The 14,206-nt window shown below is 43.4% G+C and overlaps 1 protein-coding gene across 7 annotated transcripts in view; it reads left to right on the forward strand.

The window, feature by feature from the left end:
- Positions 1 to 14,206, forward strand: part of RBFOX1 (RNA binding protein, fox-1 homolog 1) — a 1,098,419-nt gene that overhangs the window by 1,074,744 nt on the left and 9,469 nt on the right. For 4 of the 7 annotated variants that reach the window (XM_018040930.1, XM_018040924.1, XM_018040931.1 and 1 more), the window contains one exon: positions 2,936 to 2,988. The exons of the other annotated variants lie outside the window; for them this stretch is intronic. In XM_018040930.1, coding sequence (XP_017896419.1) covers positions 2,936 to 2,988 — 53 coding nt within the window. The remainder of the gene's footprint in view (positions 1 to 2,935; positions 2,989 to 14,206) is intronic. 7 annotated transcript variants of the gene reach the window in all.

The raw sequence follows: 14,206 nt of genomic DNA on the forward strand, positions 1-14,206 counted from the left end.
GCAAAAGGGCCCCAGGCCAGCCTCCTTTCCCCTCTTAAGAGTTGACCAGAGCACACCTGGGTCGCTCTGATCACCGAGTTTTCCTGTCACTTAGAGCACAGCAGACTGCTCTGCTACACTGTCAATCTCTGATCATGCCTCTGTCTGGTCATTTGGAGTGAATGATTTCACCAAGAGGGTGGGATCATTTATGGCAATCTAAGATGAATAGTTTATCTTCAGGTTAAAGCAGGGAGAAACAGAACCACATAAAAATGTCCCAACAGAGGAGGCAGGGCTTCCCAGGTGGTTCAGTGGTAAAGAACCCCCCTGCCAATGCAGGAGACCCAATCCCTGGGTCGGGAAGATCCCCTGGAGAAGGAAGTGGCCACCCGCTCCAGTATTCTTGCCTGGGAAACCCCATGGACAGAGGAGCCTGGCAGGCTATAGTCCATGGGGTTGCAAAAGAGTTGGACATGACTTAGTGGCTAAACAACAGCAGCAGAAGGGACATAGACACCACAATGAAACCTGCCCCTTCTTCTCCTCATTCCTCTCTTGACCTGATCTGTGGGGTATCCCTTGCCAGGCTCTCATTTGCCAGGCATTTTCTATTAACTGTACTTATAATCAATTGATGAAAGAAAGTGTAGTTTAGAGGGAGACGTGATCACACAGGCTGACTCCAGGGAATTAATGAGCTCTGTAAAAACACACTTTTCTGAGACATTAGGATAGACTTCCTGGGATGGAGGGAGATTGCTTGTATAGATTAAAAAAATAAAAGTAAATACAGAATTAATACATCTGAATGGCTACTGTTTTTTAGAAATATGTTTATATATCTTTTTTTGGCATTGCTGCAGAGTCCATGGCACATTCCTTAAAATGTCACTGTTGATGATAACTCTAAACTCTGATATAGGCTTGATTTGATAGTCAGAGGTTATCTGAGGCAACTCTTTTGAAGACAGTGAGTCATCAACAGGAGTAGTTGCCTTTGTTTGGAAATTTACTCAGGAATCAAAGGCACTGAAAAAGCCAAACAGATTATTAAAAAAAAAAAAAGAAGAAGAATATGGAGAAAGAGTAGCATTTTTTTTAAAGAGCAAATATATCATGTCAAAAAGAAAAGGGCTATGAAGGACAATCATCACATTTTCTAAAAATCTGGTACAATTCAAGAAAAGGGTCTAGTTTCTTTATAATCATACTTGTAGGCTATATTTTTACAAAGGTTCTCTCTTCATCAGATCATTTAGTTTTTGATTATTTCTGTTGGTTGCCTCCCATGGTTTTCCTGGAATCTAGCATGCTCGACAGTCCCTTAGGGAGAATTCAAAGGAGAGATTCAAGGTAGTACTGTCTTTAGGATGAGTGAGTGGGGATGCGATGGAGCCACCTCATGAATGAGGCCCTGCCTCATTGATAAGTGAAGAGCTGTTCCAAAGAGCTTGTCTCTTTGGATAAACCAGATGACCTTTCTTGGTTACTGTAGGTTCTTCTTATGGGTGTGCTAGAAACAGAGGTCCTTCCAAAGTGCTTGTTTGGTCCACCCAATAATATGTTCGTAATTTGAGCTATCTGTGTCTTATGCCCCTAGAGTCAGTCCAAGGTGAGCAAGTCAAAACAGACATTCAACTCAAGCATCTTCATTTTCAGGGATTTTAAGTTTACTGCTCCTCAGACCTTGAAAATTTGATGCCAGGTAATGATGGGGCCCGAAAAGTTTGTGTCAGAGCTGAAAGATAGCCAACATCCAATGACACTGACTTTATTTTAAGAGAGGCAATAAATGAACTTAGTTATGACTTTTATTACGATGGATGAGAAACATAAAAAATGCTGTCCTCAGATCACGTATGAGTTTTGTTAAGATTTCATTGCAATGATGAGAACCTTCAGCTGAATGTTAGATTCTAGTGAATTTCCAAGTGTATATTTCAGGGAGTTACCTTCTGCAACAGGAAAACTTTCTTAAGATGTTTTAAGAGATGCTCGATCACTAGACCAATCAAACTGAAATGCATTTATCTTGGTTCTAGACGATTCCCATGCACAGAAGACTCTAACAAACAAGCATTAGAAGCCTTAGTACTCCTGCCTCTGAGGCATTTAAGAGCCTTGCCGATCTCATTGGGACATTTTTGTAACCTGCCTGACACAGATGTTCTTATTTCTAGAGAAACAGACAGTACCCCTGGATTAGAATGCATTACCTTGTGGAAATGCCACAGTGGGAAACGTCTTAAGAGACTTTTATCATCTTTCTGGATTTATTAAATCAAAGTGAAATAGCGTTTTCCATTTTTATTTTCTTTTTTAATACCGCATCGTTAAAAATAATTTGGCAAGACAGGGTTTATTTCAATTGATGAGTTCTCTTACCTTCTTTATGTAGCAAGCCTCATTTGGTGAGAAAATTATTATCCATAACATGATACCATTTAACGTTCTCTTCAGAAATGATGGCATTGCTTTTTCTTTCCTTTAAAATTTTTTAATATTATATTATAATAGTAATAAAGTCTGGAATTGTATGATTTTCCTAGCTAGTTGCAGTATACTCTTTTTCTAATAGTCTATTTTTTTTTCTTTGTAGCATAGTCTCCTTTGAGTGTAAGAAATCCATAGAAGCTCAGTTTGAAAAACCCTAAGCCTTAGAAACCCACCCTGGCATGATAACATGTTAGTAACACATAGTATTAATATCTCGTGCAACAGCTATACATGGTCCATGTTCTGACATCACCATGATTTTGTGGAAGGGTTCCCTCGCATGCCTGTTTCATGATCTTCCTAAACTCTCCAAGCCCACGATAGCAACACATTTCCTTGCAACATCCATTCAAACTCAGCACCCTTCCCTTACCTCATCTGACTACATTGAACCAATTGGCAGAGAGCGCATTTCCCCCTGAGCGAGCAGTATTGTGAATTTTATCTTCTCTTCCAGAAATCAGTTCGTCTTCGTTGCAGCAGATGAAATTTCTTGTAACACCTCTGCAGGTAACAAACATTGCTACTTCTTGGTGCATCCATCCAACTCTCAGTATCCTTTGTTTTTCCTTTTCTCCCTTCACATGCTGCAGTCGGTCACACTAGAAAGTTGAGTTTTTTTAAAAAAAGTCATATCTTTGCAGTATAGCTGGAGCTTTTAGGCTCTGCTGTCTAAGAAGACAGTAGGCATTTTGCTAACTTGGATGTTTTATTTCCGGTTTTAATAATACATGATCCAGAAAAGTAAGACTATATTGAATGAAGCTGCAATAAAATATTACAGTATAATCAGTGCTCTTAACATTAAAATACTGAATAGGGGAGATTTAGGCACACAGACATGGGACTTCTATGTTTTGGGACGTATTATGTCTGGGTTCACATGGGTTTCTATGGGATTATTTGGGATCTTTATGGAATGACTGTTTTATATTATAGGCCCTAAAAGACTGAATCTATAAAGCTGGAGGCATTGGGGAATATAATAATCTCTGTCTTATAAGAAGAGGATCTTCATTCCATTAGTTAAAGATCTATTTCCTTTCTTTTAGCACATATTACAAATAATAAGGCATGAGAGAGACAGAGTCTTCTGTTTTTAAAATCAGTCAATTGGCAAGTGGAAATTGTCCAGTTGCATGGTGTGTCCATCAAAATAACGCCTGTCTTTTTGCTTTGATGTGGTTCAGAACAGTTGTGTTTGGACTTTCATTAGCATGGAATTACTTGATTAAATGTCAAGATAGGTGAGTTGCCTTAACTAACAACAGAATTCTTTTATTTATTTGTTTATTTATTTTGCTTTTAAGCCTAAACTGTGACCCAAACAATGACTAGGAGGTCTTACCAATGTGTTGCTTTTAGCCAAGAAGGGAGGAAATGACAGCTCATCCCCATGTCATTGAGTGTGCCATGACCTTCAGAAGCATACATTAAACAGAGCCCAACATATAGACATTCATCTGTCACCAATCACGTGTTATCAACAGCACACTGAACACAGGCAAGTTTGCAGCGCTTCACTCCCTGCTTAGGGTCTTTGGGGAGAAAGACATCAGGGGAGCAGAGAGAACTAGAAACAGGCACCCAGCCCTCCCTGATCTATTTCACTGATAGTTTCAGTCTCAATATTTTTAATGGGTTACGGTTTTCCTGTGAGAGAGCCTGAGATATACATGCTCACATGATAAAGCGCTAGCTTGCAACCTTCCTAGAAAACCCTGCTCTTTCCCTTCTAACCCCTAGCCTCAAGTATCTCTCTTTCTCCTTGTGAGAGATGGTGAATTCACTAATGCCTAATGATAGAAGGTAGGGAGTCCTATTGCTGGACGTGGGGGTGGGGGGCTACTCTGGGGAAAGGGTCATTTAACCTTTGCAGAACCTACAGAGAGAATGGAGCATGGGACTCAAGGGGAAATCAGCTTAGGGTGGGGAGGAATGTTGGTTTAAAATGTTAATGAGCATCCTTTGTGGCTATGCTGGTCATCCAGAGCCTCCATCCTCCCCGTGAGCCTGAATGCATGTTCCAGTGTATCTCAGGCTCTACATTGGCATCATAAGTCAAACACTGTGAAGTTACCACCAAAGAGGTAGATATCGATTTTGTCCTGTGACTTAAAAACCCTGCCTTGTAAGCAAGTGGTCTGCACACAATACATCGAGGAGAAGGTGCAGATAATGAAAGTTTGCCCAAGTCGAGAGAGTGTCTTCGCCTACCTTGTCTAATTTAGGATGGCTGCTCCGTAAATTCTTAATGAATTGCTATTGATCAAATTTCAAATTGAGAGAGATATCCCTGTGGCTTTGATGGTCATATTAATAATATGTTGTATGCTTCATAAAGTTCAATTTGAACTCTGAATTTTGAATCAAGCGTGAAAAAGGAGACACCCATATCCATCAAATGTGAATTATCTCCTAGCCAGATCACTCTCCTCACAGAATGAAAATGAAAAATCAGCACTGTGCCGTCAACAAAGGTTATGACTCATGGTTTCAATGAAGTCTTGCTCACAAGCTGGAAAAAAACCCAGGGCACCCACACCCTAAGCAACCCAACCATCTGGAATTCTCCCCTCTCTATATAGAACAACACTTTGTTGTTGTTCAGCTGCTGTCATGTCTGACTCTTTGTGACCCTGTGGACTGCAGCACAGCAAGCTTCCCTGTCTTTCACTGTCTCCTGGAGTTTGCTCAAACTCATGTCCATTAAGTTGGTGATGCCATCCAAATATCTCATCCTCTATTACCCCCTTCTCCTCCTACCCTCAGTCTTTCCCAACATCATGATCTCTTCCAGTGAATCAGCTCTTTGCATCAGGTGGCCAAAGTGTTGGAGCTTCAGCTTAAGCATCAGTCCTCCCAATGAATATTCAGGGTTGATTTCCTTTAGGACAGACTGGTCTGATATCCTTACTGTCCAAGGGACTCTCAAGAGTCTTCTCCAACACCACAATTCAAAAGCATCAATTCTTCCATGCTCACACTCCTTAGGGTGGATCTGTTGAATCCTCATGTCTCCTGGATTTTAGTATTTGACCCCAAGAGTCAACTTATCCTATTTAAATGGGGGAAAAAGCGATGGATAAGATGCTTAAAATCTGTTTGGAGGGCCCGATTGATTTGATACCTGAATTTCTTATAAGTATGCGTTATTTTATGTGGCTGCCTATGGGGGCAGAGATTGTCAGACAGTTTTGTCTATGGCTTGGGGCAGAGGTGGTGAAATACAGATCATCCAATAGGAGCAACAGGAACTCTGAAGAGCTTTTCTTTCTGTTCCCAAAGGAAAAGTGAAGATGCTTCCTTGGGTCTTTGATAGAGAGACCCAAGGTATTTTGGTAGAGCCAAAATATCAAATATTGATTCTCCTTTGCTAGACACATAGAAGAAACTTGGATGTGTTGTTTATGCGATTGTATTCATATGGGAATGTATGTTGTTGTCAGTGGTATTGGTTGTTTTTTTTAATTTTGTTCCTGAAAGACACGTGTTTACGTGGCTGTCTCATCCACCTTGAACACACCCACGGCTTTCACATTCTGTAACATCAGGAACCTTTGATGAGCTGGATTCTGCAAAAGGTGGAAAAAAGGGCAAAGTGATTTTCCCTCCCCTTCCATCCAAGTCCTTCCTGTCGCTGGGGTTCATTGGAACTTTTTAAAGACTGGTCAGGTGTTGTAGTTGTAGTAGAATGTGTGAGTCTTATACAAAAACAGAGGTTGAAAAACACATGACTTACTTTGATAGAACTGCTGGAAGTTCATGTCAGTTAATTTGTACATGTTGGGTCATCACTGTTCCGTACATCACATTACGTAAGTCCAGAGAAGGCTTTCCTTCCAAGAGCCTCCATCCTAGTGCAGACCAGACCGCAAGTGATAGGATGATACTGGAGGATCAGCTGCGCTCTGACTCCTTTTTTTATGATAAATTGGACTGCTTTGTGGATTGCAGTGTGACCAGAGCAGAAAAAAGAGACTCTTTCAGCAGACCCCATGAATGAGCAAGTCAAGTTACGGGCTCCCCGGGTGGCGCTGGTGGTAAAGAACCTGCCTGCCAATGCAGGAGTCCGAAGAGATGCTGGTTCAATCCCTGGGTCGGGAAGATCCCCAGGAGGAGAGCATGGCAACCCACTCCAGTATTCTTTCCTGGAGAATCCCATGGACAGAGGAGCCTGGCGGACTATAGTCCACGGGGTCACAAAGAGTCGGACACAACCGAAACGACTTAGCACGCACGCATGTGGAGTTATGCAATAGCTATAATGAATCAAGGAGAAGGCAATGGCACCCCACTCCAGTACTCGTGCCTGGAAAATCCCAGGGACAGAGGAGCCTGCTGGGCTGCAGTCCATGGGGTCACTAGGAGTCGGACACGACTGAGCGACTTCACTTTCACCTTTCACTTTCATGCATTGGAGAAGGAAATGGCAACCCACTCCGGTGTTCTTGCCTGGAGAATCCCAGGGACGGAGGAGCCTGGCGGGCTGCCGTCGACGGGGTCGCACAGAGTCGGACACGACTGAAGCGCCTTAGCAGCAGCAGCATAATGAATCAAAAAGCAAGGGTAGGGTAGAAAGTAAGTTGTGATGCTCCTGTATATTCACCGATCAGAGATGGCCTCTCTGAGAGGGTGACACTTGAGCCAGGACCTGAATCGAGCCAGGTGAGTAACTGGGGAACCGGAAGCATTTCAGGCTACAGCAGTAGCACGTCCAGAGGCGCTGTGGTCAACGCATGCGCGAAACATTGAGGCTCGGCGTGTCTACAGAGTGTGAGTACAGGGAAAATTTCAGAGATAACAGGAAGACAGCCAGGGGTCCAAACAAATTAGGACTTGGAGGTTACAGAAATCATTTGAGATTTTAAGTTGTGATAGGAAGACGTTGGAGGGTTGACAGTAGTCTGACTTTTTTTTTTTTTAATGATGAGTTGGACCGGTTTTGGATTTGCAGTATGGCCAGAGCAGAAAAATACGGAGGCTTGAAGCCCCAGGAGGGGTGATGCTGACCTGGTTTAGGATGATGGCTGTAAAAGAGCTGCAAACTGGTTTATTGGGCTGCATTTTGACAAGAGAACAAACAGAATGTACCAGCAGATTAGAGAGATGTGCAAGGACCAATTTTTGTTAGATGCCCGCACCTTCCCTCTTCCTCCCACGGTGTATTGGTCATTTCATTGAAGAGTTAAGACCTTTTGAGAGCAGAGAAGACAAGCCCTTTACCCCTGCAGTAAATAACTGTCCCCCAGATAAGCTTCCCTGGTGGCTCAGAGGGTAATGAGTCTGCCTGCACTGTGGGAGACCTGGCTTTGATCCCTGGGTGGGGAAGATCCCCTGGAGAAGAAAATGGCAACCCACTCCAGTATTCTTGCCTGGAAAATCCCATGGACAAAGGAGCCTGGCTGGCTACAGCCCATAGTGTTGCAGAGAGTCCAGACATGACTGAGAGCTTCACTTTCACTTTCAGATAAACTGTGTTGAATTTCCCAGGTTGTAGTCATAACTTGCTGTCATTTATTGTGTATAGTCCGTGTACTAGCAAGTATAATAAATTATATACAGTATGTACATATATGCATGTGTGTGTATATGTACCTATGTATACATGTGTGTAAAATTCATTACAGTATCTCAGTGGGGCAGAGGTTACTATCACCATTATTTGCAAATTTCAAGAGAATAATATGCTTAGACCCAGAGAGGTTTGGTAACTTGGCCATGGTTACCATGGTTACACAGGAGTCTATCTGATGCCACTGTTCCTTCCACTGAACTGCACTGCCCCCAAGTGCTCCTTTCATCTTGACCTTGGATGCTTGACCTTCACCTCCAGATGGAATTCTGCATTCTTCGGTTGTGCTCTCTTGCTTCTAGAAAACTAGTATTTGTGAACTGGGGAGTGGGCATAGTTGTTCAAATTTGGAGGGACCCAGGTGGCTCAGAGGGTAAGGAATCCTTCTGCAATGCAGGAGACTCAGGAGACACAGGTTCGATCCCTGGGTTGGGAATATCCGCTAGAGAAGGAAATGGCAATCCAATCCAGTATTCTTGCCTGGACAATCACATGAATGGAGGAACCTGGTGGGTTGCAAAGAGTCGGACACAACTGAATGACTGAACACGCATGCAGTAGGATTAGCTATTTATTAATTGTTTTCTTTAAAGCAATTATAACTGGGTATATACAAGGATGTTTATTTTCTTCAATATTTTTGAAAACTTGCTATCAACCTGAGTACCCAACAATGCAGTGGGTAGATAGATTAAAATATGATATCATTAAACAATAGATTATTATGACACAACTGAAGCGACTGATCACCACCACCAGGGAACTAAATGATTCTCTAAACAGATGGTCCAGTGGGAGTTTATTTGCCTTGGCCCCGTCTCCTTCATACAGCTCAGGTGTGCTGAGCACACGATGTGTGGGTCCCAGGTCTAGCGGGGCAGGACTGAGTGGCAAAGAGGAAATTCTGCACATCCGGGGGACAGAAGAGGACACCAGCCAAGGGTGTTTTAGAGAAGTTCTCCAGAAATCTTTCCTTTGCTGAAAAGCAGTGGCTAAAAATCAACAGAGAAGATAAACAGTGCCCTGGAAAGTACCAGACACTTTGAGCTTGTTGTTTTGGCTACCAGTTGCCCCCTGCCTGGGGGAGCGTGTGCACGTTTATGTATCTCTGGGAGGCAGGTGAGGCTGGGTCTCGATCTGGCAGCAAGTTTCACCCCTTCTACCATGCCAGGTACCATCATGTTGGTTGGGAAGCCAGCCCGAGGACAGACTCTCAGTCCTTTTTGAGCACTCAGTACAGACATGTGGGGCCTGGGAAGAAGCCTGGACCAAACACACCTGCAAACGCTGCTGAAACCAGTCTCCTTGGGGCGGTGGGTTGCTGTCCACTTTTATTAGAGACATTATTTGTCAAGTTTGGGGCCACAGTGGGGAGTATCACTACCCCCTTCCATCTTTTTATTCCCCACTAACCTGAACACACACACACATACTTGCACACCCAGGCAGCCGCACTAAGACTTCAGATACTATTTAGAAGAAATTTCTAAATTGACCATTCCTCTAATTGATCCTTCAGCAAATTTCATCTAAGGGTCTCTCCTTTCCATTTTGGTGATTTGATTATCCAGCAAAGTTGTCATGCAGCAAATCGATCGGTAGTTAATTGGTCTATTTCCAGGAAAGTGTGATGTGTGTTCTAATAGGGGAAGCGTAGGGTGCTAAGGGAACATGCGGGGAAAGGAACTTAGTGAAGATCCTCCCAGTGTTGACTGAGTGCTTACAATGGGCCAGACACAGTTCAAAGCCTATTACATGCAATAATAATACCTCCTCAAAATGAAATGTCTTTATCAGTTTACTTATGAGCAGTAACAATGTCTAGAGAGCTCTGAATTAGCCTGAGTAAGGGAGGGTTAATCAGGGCAGATTTTTTTTTTTTTTAATATACAACAGCAGGTATCAAATGTAAGGTTGGGTGATGATCACCTGCAGAATTTATTACACATGCATAAACAACAAGGTCCTACTGTACAGTATGGAGAATTATATCCTATGATAAACTGTAATGGAAAAGAATATTTTTATTTATTTATTTTTAAAATTTTTGTTGAAATTTTTATTGGAGTAGAGTTGCTTTACAATGTTGCATTCGTTTCTGCTGTACAGCAAAGTGAATCAGTTATGCATCTAACGGATGTATAACTCTTGTTACATTTTCTTGCCATTTAGTTCTTTATACAGTCTTGAGGAGAGTTCCATGTGCTGTGGGCCTCCCCAGGGACTCAGTGGTAAAGAATCCCCCTGTAGTGCAGGAGATGAGGAGATATGAGTTCATCCCCTGGGTCAGGAAGATCCCCTGGAGGAGGGCATGGCAGCCCACCCCAGTATTCTTGCCTGAAGAATCCCATGGACAGAGGAACCTGGTGGGCTACAGTCCATGGGGTCGCAAAGAGTCAGACACAGCTGAGCAACTTAGCATGCTCGCCGTGTGCTGTACAGCAGGTCCTTCTTAGCTATCTGTTTTATACACAGAGTGTATATATGTCATTCCCAGTCTCCCAGCTCATCCCACCCCTTCCTCCCTTCCTTGGTATTCTTAAGTTTGTTCTCTGCATCTGTGTCCCTATTTCTGCTAGTGAAGTAAGTCAGAAAGAGAAAAACAAACATCATAGACTATCACTTATATGTGGCATCTAGAAAAATGGTACAGATGAACTTATCTGCATAATGGAAAAGAATATTTTAAAATGTGTATGTATCTGTAACTGAATCCCTTTGCTGTACAGAAGAAATTAACACAACATTGCAAATCAACTATACTTCAAGTGAAAAGTACTAAAACTGAAAAAAAAAAAAAATACAGATTACACTCCATCCTCCCTTCTCCCTGCCCCAGAAATTCCGGTTCCTAGGTCTGGAGAGGGAGCCTGACAATCAAAGTTCTTAGGCCCCAGACCATTCTCACAGAGGAGACCTCAGCTCACACTCCAGGAAACATTGAGTTGATCCGTCAGGAATGTTTTGTCTTTCAATGAGAAGAACATTCTGTAGATTTTTCTGGACTCGTTCTCTGCAACATGGTGACCGATTACCATGTGGCCATGGAGCCTTTGGAACATGCTTGGTCCATGTGGACATGAACTCTCAGCGTACAATACACAGTAGATTTCAACAACCTAGTATGAACATAAGGTAAAGTATGTCATGGATTATTTTTATGTCAGTGACACATGGAAATGATACTATTTTTAATCTGTTGAATCAAATTAAAATATAAAAATAAATGACACCTATTTTCCATTTTTTTTTTAATGTGGCTACTGGGAAACTTACAGTGTCCTATGTAGCTTGTCTTTGAGGCTTTTACCATATTTCTATCAGAGAGCCACATTTTCATTCATTTTTCTCTAATGAATATTGAAAGAGTATGTGTGCCCCAGGAAGGGGTCTCTTAGCAGCAAGGATGCTCACCTAGAATTAAAATGTTTCAACAGTTAACCTGGACGTTGGTAGTGTGTCGTATTGTTCAGTCACTGTCATGTCCGACTCTTTGCAACCCCATGGACTGCAGCACACCAGGCTTCCCTGTCCTTCGCTATCTTCCAGAGTTTTCTCAGACTCATGTCCAGTGATGCCATCCAACCATCTCATCCTCTGTCACCCCCTTCTCCTCCTGCCCTCAATCTTCTCCAGCATCAGGGTCTTTTCCAGTGGGTCAGCTCTTTGCGTCAGGTGGCCAAAGTAGTGGAGCTTCAGCTTCAGCATCAGTCCTTCCAATGTGTTTTGACTTTATGTTTTAATTTTGCCTTTGAGTGTGTGTGTGTGTGTGTGTGTGTGTGTATGTGTGTGTGTCTATAGGCACTGTAGTGGGACATCTCTGGGGCAGAGGTCAGAATCTGTCTCCCTCTCATCCCGTTAAAACCATTGATCTGCTTACATGGGGCTTGGAGGTTGCTGTACCCATGGCTTCAGAAGGACAACTCAGTTTGGGAGTAGTTCTGACACAGGTATTTCAGGGGTTTTTCCTGGAGGAACCCCACGTGGAACAGAGAGCGGGCAGGAGCCGAAATTCTCTTAGTCTTTTAAAACAAATGTATTTGTTTCTTTGGCTGCACTGGATCTTCGTTGCTGCACGGGCTTTCTCTAGTCGCGATGTGCGGGCTTCTCATTGCGGTGACTTTTCCTGTTGCAGAGCTCCAAGTCTAGGTGCCTGGACTTCAGTAGGTGCCCCGTGGCACGTGGAATCTTGGGCCTTGAACCCATGGAATCAAACCCATGTCCCGTGCACTGGCAGGCGGGCTCTTAACCACTAAACCACCAGGAAAGTCCATCCCTGCTACTTTGGAGGAAAAGAATCATGAAACTGAAAAAGGCAATCTGTGAAGATAGTCGTTTCAAATCCAAGCTAAGGAAGTGAGCCACAGGAGAGTTCAGAAATCTCAGCGTCGGGTTGTGCTAACTCTTTAGCTCCTCTTGGAGAATGTCTTCTGCCTCTTCTCTGTCTTTCTTGGAAGTTTTGAATTATGGGATTGATTCTGCTTTCTGACTTGTGCATCTTGGGAAGCTTTTAGAAAATCCCCAGTCACTCACGTGGTCTACAATTATAGAAGTCATTGCCTAGATGAGACTAGGAGAAAGCCGCAGTCATCATAGAGGAATATTCCTTAGTGAGTGCCTTCACCAGTGCCAACTGAGCATTGAGGTCTGAGACCACAGGGGCGGGAAGGGGAGCATTTCCTGGCTAAACCATCGCTCTCCAAATTGCAGGCCGTGAGGACCATGGGGCCGTGTGTGGGGCCCTCCTTGAACACTCTGTGGGAGGTGTGTATCGGTGTGTATTAAGTTCCCAAATACCTTCCAGACTCTATCTTAGATCTGATTATGAAGCCGCTGTAGCTCTAACGGCATTGCAGATTCTGGGAGTGCACATTTTGACGCTTTGTCAGGGATCCTGGTTTGAATGCATACTCTGTAGCGCTTCTCATCATGGTGGGGACTCAAGTGTTGGCACCTTCTTGCTGCATTGGGACCGTCTAGGAGACCTCCGTGACGCTTGGAGCCTCATCAGAGGACTGAGCCTATTTTATTCATCTTTCTGCCCCCAGGGACCCCCCACCCCCCACCCCAGCTATCTTTGGGACAGGAGATGTGGGGAGGTGATGCTGAAATAAGATTAAAAGTTCTCAGGAGCATAAAGACTGTGAATTCAAATATACAGAGTGAACTCTATGGAGTGGAGTTAATGACAGTGTTCTTCCTGTGCCCCTATAGGAAAACCACTTGACTGTTAGAACCCAGGGGCACGGTACCCACATGGCCCTACTGTATTTCATTCACACCCAGCTTGTTGCAGCTGGACTTAGAAGATGTTAATAATAAGTAGTATTTACATTTCTCAGTCGAATTGACAAAGCTCTTTCACAAACACGGGTTCATATTTCCCATTCAGTATGCAACTTATGTGCTCATTTGACTCCAGCATATCAAGTTCAAATATAGCCATTGAAACTATATGTGTAACTCATAAATGAGACAGAGCTTCACTTCCGAAAGCATCGGTGAGTTGATCGCTAGAACTACACGCAATCCTGATCCTTTGGGTGCTTCTGCAGACCAAATATCTGGGCAGGAGTGAGAGGTCGGCTTATGAAATTCTGTAGAAGAATCCTTGTTAGCATAATCTCCCATCTCTGTAGATGGCTTTTAAATGCCCCTGGTTTCCTTTCATGTGCTTTATCTGTGAATTAGGCAGAGCTCAGACCAAGCAGAATCATGTTACAAACAAGGACGATGAGGTTCAGAGAAAGTTCCCTGCATCACTGATCAAGTGCGTCACAAAGGGAGAACTTGAGCCTGGATCTTCTGGCTCCAAGCCTTGGTCCTCCGTGGGGCAGGCCAGCCTCTTGGCTTTCTTGTCGCAAAGGTCAAAAACACAGGAGGGTTCATGATGGCGTTGAGCAAACTAGAGAGCAGAGCAGCTATCTTGTTTCACTTTGACTGTTTGTTTTTTTTTCCCTTCGATGAACTTGGACTTCCTTGGTGGTTCAGTCAAGAATCTGCCTGCAGTACAGGAGACATGGGTTCAATCTCTGGGTCAGGAAGATCCCCTGGAGAAAGGGAGTGATGAACTTAATGGCAGCTTGGCCTCTGTGAACTCTCAGGGGTGATGGGAAATAACACACTGTGCATTTTGAGACTCAAGGAACTGTT

Source organism: Capra hircus, chromosome 25, assembly GCF_001704415.2.
Source record: "Capra hircus breed San Clemente chromosome 25, ASM170441v1, whole genome shotgun sequence".
In the NCBI taxonomy this organism is placed as follows: domain Eukaryota; kingdom Metazoa; phylum Chordata; class Mammalia; order Artiodactyla; family Bovidae; genus Capra; species Capra hircus.